This window comes from Cebus imitator, unplaced genomic scaffold (assembly GCF_001604975.1).
Source record: "Cebus imitator isolate Cc_AM_T3 unplaced genomic scaffold, Cebus_imitator-1.0 Scaffold37, whole genome shotgun sequence".
Classification (NCBI taxonomy): Eukaryota; Metazoa; Chordata; class Mammalia; order Primates; family Cebidae; genus Cebus; species Cebus imitator.
Genome location: NW_016107352.1, coordinates 8,918,805 through 8,931,266, shown reverse-complemented (window position 1 = coordinate 8,931,266; position 12,462 = coordinate 8,918,805). Strand labels below are relative to the sequence as shown.

At 34.2% G+C, this 12,462-nt stretch overlaps 1 protein-coding gene across 1 annotated transcript in view; it reads left to right on the top strand.

The window, feature by feature from the left end:
- The window catches only part of THSD7A (thrombospondin type 1 domain containing 7A), a 493,191-nt gene extending 482,020 nt beyond the window's left edge, over positions 1-11,171 (top strand). The window contains exons 24-28 of the mRNA XM_017525230.2: positions 2,908-3,003; positions 5,808-5,890; positions 6,253-6,463; positions 8,853-8,940; positions 9,662-11,171. Coding sequence (XP_017380719.1) covers positions 2,908-3,003; positions 5,808-5,890; positions 6,253-6,463; positions 8,853-8,940; positions 9,662-9,746 — 563 coding nt within the window. The 3' untranslated portion in view covers positions 9,747-11,171. The remainder of the gene's footprint in view (positions 1-2,907; positions 3,004-5,807; positions 5,891-6,252; positions 6,464-8,852; positions 8,941-9,661) is intronic.
- The last annotated feature ends 1,291 nt before the right edge of the window (positions 11,172-12,462 follow it).

The window sequence follows — 12,462 nt, the reverse complement described above, 5'->3', positions numbered from 1 at the left end:
TTAATGACCTGCAAAGAGACTTAGACTCCTGCACAGTAATAGTGGGAGACTTTAACACTCCACTGAGAATACTGCACATATCAACAAGACAGAAAGTCAACAAGGATATCCAGGACTTGAACTCAGATCTAGACAAAGCAGACCTAATAATAAATGGTGTAGGGAAAACTGGCTAGCAATGTGCAGAAAGCAGAAACTGGACCCCTTCCTTACATCTTATACAAAAATTAGCTCCAGATGGATTAAAGATGTAAACATAAGAACTAACACCATAAAAACCCTAGAAGTAAACCGAGGCCACACCATTCAGGATATAGGCACAGGCAAGGACTTCATGACTAAAACACCAAAAGCAATGTCAACAAAAGCCAAAATAGACAAATGGATCTAATTAAACTTAAGAGCTTCTACACAGCAAAAGAGACAATAATTAGAGTAAACCAGCAACCAATAGAATGGGAAAAAACTTTTGCAATCTACCCATCTGACAAAGGGCTAATATACAGAATCTACAGAGAACTAAAACAGATTTACAAGAAAAACAAACCCATTCAAAAGTGGTTGAAGGATATAAACAGATGCTTGTCAAAAGAAGACAAATATGTGGCCAACAAACATATGAAAAAATGTTCACCATTATTGGTCATTAGAAAAATACAAATCAAAATCACACTGAGATACCATCTCAAGCCAGTTAGAATAACGATCATTAAAAAAGCTGGAGACAACAGATGCTGGAGAGGATGTGGAGAAATAGGAACACTTTTACACTGTTGGTGGGAGTGTAAATTAGTTCAACTATTGTGGAAGACAGCGATTCCTCAAGGACCTAGAAATAGAAATTCCATTTGACCCAGCAATCCCATTACTGGGTATCTATCCAAAGGATTACAAATCACTCTATTATAAAGACACATGCACACGTATGCTCGCTGCGGTGCTGTTTACGATAGCAAAGACCTGGAACCAACCCAAATGCCCATCAGTGACTGACTGGACAAAAAAAATGTGGCATATATACACCATGGAATACTATGCAGCCATAAAAAATGACAAATTCATGTCCTTTGTAGAGACATGGATGAATCTAGAAACCATCATTCTCAGCAAACTGACAAAAGAACAGAAAACCAAACACAGCATATTTTCACTCACAGGCGGGTAATGAACAATGAGAACACTTGGGCAGAGAGAAGGGAACAACAGTCACAGGGCTAGATTGGGGGGGTGGGGGGAGGGGAGGGAAGGAACAGCAAGTTGGGGAGGGGAGGATGGGGAGGGATAACACTGGGAGAAATGCCTGATGTAGGCAACGGGGGAGTGGGAGATGGAGACAGCAAATCACCATGGCATGTATGTACCTAAGCAACAACCCTGCAGGATACAGGATGTGCACATGTACCCCAGAGCCCAAATACAATACAATACAATAAAATACGAAAAAAATAGAAATGTANAAATGTAAAAAAAAAAAAAAAAAAAATAGAATCACTGTTCCAGAAGGAAGAATTTCTACAATTCAATGAGAAAAAAACATAGATTTCAGTAGTTGAGGGGGGGGGAAGGCCAAAGGTTTAAATAAGTAGTTTGCATAATGGGAGATCGACATGTCCCAAAACATTTAGGTTACTGTTCATTAACTTTATTAATCAAGGAGCTTTAATTTAAAATGACAAGGTAACTTTCCATACCCAAAAGGCTAACCAAAAATAAAATTAAATCCAGCAATTAAAAATTTTCATGAGTGTTTAAAGGAATTGTAAACTTTATGCACTGCTGATGGATTTGTAAACTGTCACCTTTTGCAGGAAAAAAAAAAAAAGCAATATTTAATAAAGTCTTAGCTATCCATACAGTGATACCCAGAAATTTCCCTTCTAGATATATTAACTTAAAGAAGCACCAGGACACTTGCACAAGGTTTACGTTCAAGGTATTGTTTGAATAACAAAATTAAAAATAACCTAATAGAAGAAATAGCTAAATAAACTGTGTTATGTATTACAATGAAATTCTATGTCACAGTTAAAATAAACTGTACTACATTTTTAAAAATCACTTAGAAATATTTCACCTGTAACACTGACTACATTTCAGAATGCTACATTGGATACTTTTTTAAATTTATGACTGCAAAAAATATCATATATCATTTCTGTAGATAGTAATTATGTGTGTGTGCATACAGTGAAATAACTAAAAGCATAACAAAGTCATACATCTACTTCAGAATAGTAGGTGCTGCTGGACAGACAGGGTGTTCAGAGCAGGAAAGAATACAATTCTACCTCATGTTTTATTCATCAACAAACTAATGAAAACTGAAGTAAATATGGATAAATAATATTTGTTAAAATTGTATGATATATAGGGTTATTCTCTTCATATAGAGAGAATACAGAGAATATATAGATATATAGAGAGAGATCTATAAAGAGAGCTCTCTATATATATCTATATAGAGAGAGAATATATATTTTTCTATATATATCTATAGAGTATATATATATTTTTTTCTATATATATAGTTATTTACATATACATATATACACACACTCTCTATATATATTCTCCACGTATTCTCTCTCTATATATATATATATAGTTATTCTCCATGTCTGACTGTATATTTATTTCATAACACTCTTTAAAAATTAAATTAAATTAAAAACCTAGGTTCCCACCAGGTAGTGTGACAGCAGACACGGAAAATTAGTTGGGATAGCTGCAATTTTAAAACATATGCTTGGTAGCTTCAGGACTGACAATAAATTGACATTTGAATCATCAGAGATGGGCTTCTTACCACTTTTCAGTTGTTCATAAATATGTTATTAGTACTCTATCCCCATGATTGTTGTTCTGTGTAACAGAATGCTTTTGCTCATGTTTACTGTTTCCCTGCAGATGGACAGTGCTATGAATATAAATGGATGGCCAGTGCTTGGAAGGGCTCTTCCCGAACAGTGTGGTGTCAAAGGTCAGATGGTATAAATGTCACAGGTAAACCTCCAGTTTCTCTTTGAAAATCTTCCTGTAACACACATGTGATTGGTTGAAGAAAATAATTAAGGAAACGAAGTTACTCTTTCAGTATTCAAAGCCTGTTAGGGATTCAGGTTGCCTAAGCTGGCTACACCCATCTGATGACCAGTGACAAATTATTTTGTTTTATAATGGTTCAAATTAGCCCTCTTAGGTACCGCTGCTGAAACATTTAATACAATCTAATTCTAATAATTATTATAAATAAACACTTTTCAAATTATCTTTTCTAGAAATTTTATATATGAGTAACTTCCTACACGTTTAAAAATAATCAATTTTTTTTTTACTTTCTGCTTCTGTGTCTTGAAGGAAACATAAATGCAGACCAAAAATACCACCAAGGGAGTATGATTATACAAATCCAAATATCTTGCTTGAATTCAGAAACCTATGATTCAGACATTTTTTAATTAATTAATTGGAAAGACCTATTGGTAAATTTCAAACCCAGACCACCTGAGCAGCTCACCTACTGTGCCCACATCCCCAAATTACTATATATCCAAAGAAGAACTCCAAAGGAATAACTTTTTTAAATTGTACTTCGACCAACATATACCTCCAAAGAATTACTATAGTGTGCAATTCCTAAATGCCTATCTGAAGCCTGTAAACATGAGGGATCCCAATGATCCCTTGAAGGAGGAATTGAGATTTTGGCTCAAGATACATAGTGAACCACCAAGCACATTTCCTAAAAAATAAATGAAAGTCAGAACCAGAAGCTTAATTTCAGGCACATGGACCCAGAAATCTAATGTCTTTCCATAAACAATTCTTTTTATAAATCTAACAACTTATGGGAATTGCCATAGTACAGCAACAGCAGGCATCTTGACAGTTAACTGCTCAGGCAGACCTGCTCACTTGCTGCTGTGTTTTAACATTGCTGTGGGGGGAAATAAGGAGTGTGTATTTGGATGCCTCTGGGTAATGTCCATTTATAAATTTAACTTTAATATATACAGTAAGAAAAAGGAGCAAGGATCAATATGCTTTTTGAAAACTATCCATTTTTATATTGAATTTTAAATTACGTGGATTCATTGAAACCCAATTACTAATTTCCTCCTTTATGGGAGCTAGATCAGGATATCAGTTTTTTTCTTGTGAAGATATGATTTTATACATAAGAAAGCTCTATCAAGAAACGCTTAATAACAACTCCCTGTGGTCACACACATAACAAATAAAAGACATCTAACAGAAACCCTTTGTTGTCTCACTGTATTATTTTTTGGGAGAAAAATCTGCTTCAGCCCCCTCACTCCAGGAAGTATGGAGTAAGAAGAGCCCTGGACAGGGACAGATGGGTTTTCTGAATGAGGAGGTGTTATAGAAGTTATCCATTCAGCTCACAGATTGGCAATAAATGTATCCATTCATTTTTAAACTATTCAAAGAAAATTTAACCACTTCTCTAAATGATCCTATAAATTTGCAAATTTTTTTCCAATAATGGATGCAAATAATGTTTGCCTGACTTTTCTTCTACATATTAAAAACTTTTTCTACTGCATTTGGGGCTCTTCCCCCAATGCAAAGGTCAGTCAAACGTTAAAAGACTTACCTGTAAAATCGTATTTTTAATTCAGCAAAGTGTCCAATGGACTATTTCTAATGGTATTCAGTACAAAAAAGCCAATGTGTAAATCATCTGTGATAAACTCTATATGCATTCTTCTTTCATCTTTTAGGAGAGATGACATTCTTTATGACAAATAGGCAAGCATGTAAAGTATATTATCTATCTTGATCAATTGCTTTAATTTATAAATTGTCCTTTTAAGGAACTCAAAATATTGCTTTCCTTTTGTGTATGTATTTGTTTAATGATAATAACTTCAATACGGCCAATTAACTGCAACTGCCTTGCAATGACTAACTGCTTTTCTGTAATAATTTTTCTGTATTTTGAGATTGTAATATTGAGAGAAACACAGAGAATTAGCAATAGGCACATGTGATTACATTCCTGAAGACCATCAGTTCTATCAATAAAGAAAAAATTTTGCTTTGCTAAAATTCTGTTAAACTGAACAAGTATAGTTTGAATATATGAGTTCCTTTCATATCACCAATGTTTTCTATGACCTCTATTTCCATCTTAAAACCTCACTTGAAACAACTTAGGGACAGTTGGTACTACACTGGAAAATAAACAAGAGAGAGATAAACAGCTGTAATATCAAGTTAAAACCACAGTTCAAAACAAATGATTTAGTAGATACATTTGTTTTCTTCTCTATATCAAAAAAACACCCTGAATTAGCAGAAATTGTCATTTTCTCAAGAAGAAGAATGCGTTATTTTTTTAAAAAAATTATTTAACATAAAGAGCTAAAGAGTTATTTCAAAGGACATGAAAACTATTGTTCTGAATCTCCAAGAAAGAATTTAACCTTAGAAAAAAATTAAATCAGCTTTTTAATTGCTGGACTTAGCTTCAAGCGCTCCTGACAGAAGAAGGTTATGTGCAATTAGTATTTTCAAAATAGCAGCTATAGAATCATTCTTTCAACAAATGCTTGTTGAATACCTGCTGAGAAGCAGGCACTGTGCTACCTCCCCTGGGTAAGAAGGTCCTGGAGTCACTACAGGTGCTCAAGGTTAACCAAATATTTCACAGTCAACCACTGACAGAAAAATTCCTGGGATTCCCAAAGTAGTTCAAGATTCAAAGACAAGTCACTAACAACAGTGTATTTTCATCATAGCAAGATATATTATTTGTCAAAACATGACTTTCTGTTCTACAGGGGGTTGCTTGGTGATGAGCCAGCCTGATGCCGACAGGTCTTGTAACCCGCCGTGTAGCCAACCCCACTCGTATTGTAGCGAGGTATGTGTAAATTCATCAGGGCAGACAACCCAGCTCCATCATTTGCCACCCCACTGTCTCTTGCAGTTTATCTCCCTCCAAAGAAAGCATGTCTTGAGGCATAAAAATCCCATTTTAGACACCTCCTTTTATCAATCTAAAAAGTCCTGAATTCACTTGCTTTCACCCTGAGAAAACATTTATATGTAATACCGAAAGTGTATTTTTATGTAGCTAAAAATATTACAGGAATTACGTATAGTAATTCCCCCCCCCCCAAAAAAAAAAAAAGTCCTTGTTTAAAGCCTTCTCTTCAAGTCAGGTCTGTTAGACTTTCAAAGATTCCTTGCATGGCTAGTATAAATCTGCTTGTTCTCCTGCAGACAAAAATATGCCACTGTGAAGAAGGGTACACTGAAGTCATGTCTTCTAACAGCACCCTTGAGCAATGCACACTTATCCCCGTGGTGGTAATACCCACCATGGAGGACAAAAGAGGAGATGTGAAAACCAGTCGGGCTGTCCATCCAACCCAACCCTCCAGTAACCCAGCAGGACGGGGAAGGACCTGGTTTCTACAGCCATTTGGGCCAGGTGAACTGACTAGACTAGTGTTGAAGTTGAAACCTTTAGTTATGCTTTAGGCAATGCCAAAGGATTAAAAGAGTGAGCAAGCATTGTTATATGAGTTATTGATTATTTTATCTACATGCCTTTATTCTGTTAGTGCCATCTATTCCCAAATTTTTACTATCATTATGGAAAATAACTTATGTTTGAAGTTCAGAGAAATGAAATTACTCTCTTCTGAGAAAATTTTAGTATCAATATGATTCAATTCAATTCCAGTCCAAAAATTACAAGTGTAATTTCAAATTGAACAAAGATGGGAATATGAATTTTAAAAAATGTGTTGTCATTCAGAATTAGGATAAAGGAGACTATAAAGACATTCCAGAATTTGTAATTTGATCATAACATGAGTTACGCAGTTCTGTGCCAGGGGACACTTGATAGCTAGATCAGTTTGGATTAGCCCTACAAGTCAGCATACTCAAATACTGAGAATCTGTACAAGTGCCAGATACACAGGGGCAATAATGGAGCCTTCCCTTCTGGATGGGGATGATCCCAATTTTTTTTCACATTAAACAGATAGCTTTTAATGTATCTAGTAATAAATGCAAAGCCAATATGGGCAACCGCTTGAAAACCTCATGAAACGCTATTCTCTACTCTGCACACTTTCTCTCCTCTGTTGGATTTAATCATATGCTCATCCCTAGAACTAACCTAGCGCTTGAAAATGTGCTACATGGGTTATAAAACAGCTCGTATCATGCCACTTTTTCTCACTCCCTGGAGGAACTCCTAGTCCATGAGGCAAAGGAACTCTCTAGGCAGAACCAGGCATAGTCTACTTAAAAATGCCATTAGAAGCATGAGAAAAGACGGAAGGAATCTGCACAGCTAGCACGTCTCCACTGCTAATGCATTAAGTCTGAACACTTTCCCTTACTGGAGAATAAATATTGGATTTTTAGGATATTTTAAATGTTTGGGTGATTTGGTTTTAATCACATTATTCCTGCTTTAATTGGCTTTTTAGCTGAAAGTACGATTTATTTTGCAAAGCTGACTTGTCTGTGTAAGCATGGGAAGCTCTTCCCTCAGTGTTCAAGACAACAGACTAGCAGATAACCAGTAGCAATTCTGAGCTTTACTAACAAATGAAGCAGATCTCCTCACATCAAAATCAGTCCTTTTGAAAAAAATAAATATTATTGTCATTATTTTTAATTTTATATATAGTTTCCCCAAAGTGAAAATGATAATATATTTAAGAGGTGCATGTTCTGAAAACTTATACTTAGATATTCTTTGATTTTGAAAAACCCAAAAAACATTTGTTGAAGAAACTCAAAGCATAGAGAAGCTCAATCATGAAACAGCTCTTTTGATTCTAAACTCAGCTCAAATCAAAAAAAAATCTTTAGGATTAGAAAGAAAAGATATTTAGAATATTAATTTAGTTTGTTTCCAGCAAATGAACCTCTCACTTGATCTAGCTCCAGGCAAAAATATTCCACAGTACCAATTTGCATTTGATGCCTTTCAAATATTGAATAAACCAGAGTTTACATGAGGTCAATTTTGCCTAATCTATAATTTTGACACTAAGATCAAATATTTAATTGCAACAGAAAATATATGTTGATGTGAGGATAAAATTAAATTAGCCATGTCATAAATAACATCTTTTGTTTGAAGTTTATTCAGAGCATAAAACTGAGGAGTTCAAAGAAAATGAGAGCAGAAACCCAAATTACAAAAGTTCCTGTTACGTCTCATTCCATATAATAGAAAAGGAAAAAAATGATTTATAGATCCTTTTAGATGCTAACCAAACTAGTTGCTTTTGTAAATGACATTGTCAAGCCAATTTTAAAACACACTGTCAGTGCAGATTAGATAAAAGATTATTAATTCTATAAGATGTTGAATATATTCGCTTTCATTTTACCTGGAATGAAAATGATGAAGCTTTTGTCTAAATACCTATCTACAGTAACTCGAGGTTGTAGAACTATCTAAAAATGGCATTTTCCATCTTTTCTTATGATTGCAATTCTCAAAATAGATTGAAAATCAGAAGAAAATGTTTATATAGCATTACACATGTATTGAGTTTGAAGTAAAACTGAGATGAAAGGCAGCTGAAGTTTAGACAAAGAAACTTGAAATCTGAAGTTAAACATTATTTATAACTTTTCAATTCAGTTTTCTTTGATAACTTATCTTTAATGAAGCAGTATCTAACTCATAACAGCAGCTTTGCATTAATCATTAACTGTGTTGAAGCGATAACTCTCTTGAGTTTTGAAAGAAATTGGTCATATATGATTGATCACTGTTCATAGTTAAAGACTGCCTCATGTATACCAGACTAATGTAAATTAATAACTAATATCATTCTTCTTAGATGGGAGACTAAAGACCTGGGTTTACGGTGTAGCAGCTGGGGCATTTGTGTTACTCCTCTTTATTGTCTCCATGATTTATCTAGCTTGGTGAGTGTTTAAATATTTAAAAATCCAAAGAGATACATAACGTCTCTATTTCAGAGAAAACACTTTCAGTTAATCATAACACAGAAACAGCAAACTAATTTCTCAAATCAGTATTCTACATTTATCTCATGTTCACATGATTTCCAAGTAAACAAGGCTTTCGTCTTAGATGAGCTAAAAGCTACCAAATCTGAGCCATTTCGTATCTAACGACGAGCAAGAACTTCCTGCAGGTCATCTTCTCAAGCATATTCTCTTGCATACTTTTAAGAGAATTGCTTTGTACTGGTTATGGTGAACTGTCGATTTTTATATTGAATTCTAATGGAGAAAGATATTATAGTAATACTTAATCATATTCAACTATCTTTTAAAACATGTGTTATTTATAAATTATGTATTATTTATAAAGGTTTCTTGCCAAAGGAAAATGACTAGACTATGATATTATTTCTGTTGTTAATACTAAAATAATTCCACTTGGATAATTTATCTTTTGCAGGATAGTTAAACACTTGAAGTTTACTTAGAGTTTATTCAAAGCATAAAACTGAAATTCAGGGAGATCAGAAAATCAAATTCTAAGGTGGACTTTAGGCAGTGTAGCCAACGAGGCAATTTTGATTTATCAATTTATTTTTATGTTTTTTCACTGAAAGCAGTCACATTTACAATTAGAGACTGATTTTCTTTCTCCCAATTTTAATTATTTGTTCTGCAGCAAAAAGCCAAAGAAACCCCAACGAAGGCAAAACAACCGACTGAAACCTTTAACCTTAGCCTATGATGGAGATGCTGACATGTAACATATAACTTCTCCTGGCAACAACCAGTTTCGGCTTTCTGACTTCATAGTAGATGTCCAGAGGCCACAACACACGGATCCAAACTGTGTGGATTAAAATACATTTCAATTTTTAAAAAGGGCGTCATAAAGTCAAGAGTGAAAATCATACTGCCACTGGAGATATTCAACACAGTACCACTTACATACATCAACTGTGAGAATTATAGGAGATTTAGTTGAATACATGCTGCATTCTGAAAGTTTTATGTCATCTTTTCTGAAGTCTACCAACGAAAATCCACCTTCATCTCTAAAAAATAATGGTGGGATTGATCAGGTAGAATGCCTGATACAAGACTGTCTGCAGTGTTAATCCATAAAACTTTCTAGCATGACGAGTTTCTACCAAGATCTCCACAATACTATAAATTAACAACATGTGTTGATGCACATTATGTCAGATTATGTACTTGTTAATAAGCAATTTTAACAATGCCTAACAAGCTCTAAGCTAAGCAGAAAACCCACTGAATAAATTCAGCATCTTGGTGGTCGATGGTAGATTTTATTGACCTGCATTTCAGAGACAAGGACTCTTTTTTAAGACTCCATTCTTGTCTCTCTCCAAAGTAAGAATGCTGGACAAGTACTAGTGTCTTAGAAGAAAGAGTCCTCAAGTTCAGTATTTTATAGTGGTTATTGTCTGGAAAACTAATTTACTTGTGTTAATATGTTTCTACTTTCCCTGATTTTCAAACTGGTTGCCTGCATCTTTTTTGCTATATGGAAGGCACATTTTTGCACTATATTAGTGCAGCATGATAGGCACTTAACCAGTATTGCCATATAAACTGCCTCTTTTCATATGGGATGAAGACATCTGTGCCAAGAGTGTCATGAAGACATTTGCAAGTTCTTGTATCCTGAAGAGAGTAAAGTTCAGTTTGGATGGCAGCAAGATGAAATCAGCTATTACACCTGCTGTACACACTCTTCCTCATCACTGCAGCCATTGTGAAATTGACAACATGGCGGTAATTTAAGTGTTGAAGTCCCTACCCCTTAACCCTCTAAAAGGTGGATTCTTCTAGTTGGTTTGTAATTGTTCTTTGAAGGCTGTTTATGACTAGATTTTTATATTTGTTATCTTTGTTAAGAAAAGAAAAGAAAAGAAAAAAAGGAACTGGATGTCTTTGTAATTTTGAGCAGATGGAGAAAATAATGTATCAATGACTTTTGTAACTAAAGGAAATCAAAATTATATGTTGATTTTTCTTTCTCTCTAATTTGATTTCTCAGTTTCAGATTGAATGTCTGTCTTGGAGGCACTATTTTAAAATCCATAGTCTTTTGTCTTTCTCACTGACAAAATTTGAAGCCATCTTTTCAATGCATGATTTCAAATTTTTAAGAGAGAAGAATAAATATCTTGTCCAAGACTTCATTACATCTCTAGACCAAGAGTGGCGAACTTTTTCTGTAAAGGACTATATAGAAACTATTTTCAGCAAGCTCTATGTTGCAATTTCTCAACTTTGCCATTCTGCTAATGCAACCATAATAAATAAAAGAATGAACATGACTGTTTTCCCATATAACTTTCTTTACAAAAACTGCCAGTAGGCCACCTCTGCAGGTCAAATTTTGCTGACGCCTGGTCTGGGTGTTTTTTAATGCTAACTCTCCATGGTGTCATCTTTCTTTTTCATTCATTTACTCACTATGTTCAGTGTTTAATTTCAGATGTGAGAATTTACAGTCATTACATTTACCACTGTATCAGAAGTAGCTGTATTTTTTAAAGATGTAGCCCCGGGAGTGGAACAATACTTAACTCAGCAGACTTCTTTCACATGAAAATTCAAAAGGTGCCATTAAAAAGTAATACCATTTTTCAGGCAACATTATAGCAACAACCTCTGCAAGAGAGGAGGACACTAGCTTTTCAGGCTTTTTGAAAAATAGCATGACGTGCTGTTTTATTTTAAACAGCAGTGTTCTGTAAAAGCGGTTTGGATTTAGAAGGTATTTTACCTTCATACTGGAGTGTGACCTCCCCCTGCTGTTCATTAGAGTATTTGCAAAGCTTATAAAAGACATCACGTTAGAATGTCATTGTCCCCAAAATGAAAATATTTGTCTTTCAATAAGAACTAAATGCAGTAAGCACTAATGTCTTATTCAATATTCACTATATTAGGCAATGTAAATCATTTCAAAGACAATAGGTAGTCAGGAAGATAGAATTTTACTTTAAACCAAGGATTTAAACAAACAAACAAAAAATATATAAATCCAAAATCCATTTTATCTGTCTTATTAAAGAGGAAGAAAAAATAATATTGTTACTCTAAAACTGTGATTGTCAATGTTTACACTCAGGGGTCTTCCAGATAATCCTCAAGGTGATGTCTTTGAATAACATAAACTCCACTTGTCCAAAATGATTAAGAAAGAATCTATTGTGGTTACTTGAAAAATTCAACTAACCCTCTTATGAAATGTGCGCAACACCTTATAATTTTAAAATGTGGGCTAGAATTAAAATACTGTTCCTACTAAAGCTATACTTATGATATTATAAAATGTCACTAATTCAGAAAAAATTAGTATCATCCCACCTATAAGAATTAGAAAATCCAAATTACAAAATGTTATGAAAAATACAAGACTTTTTTTCATAAATTGGTTTTTTTTTCCCACACACACACACACACACACACACACACACACAC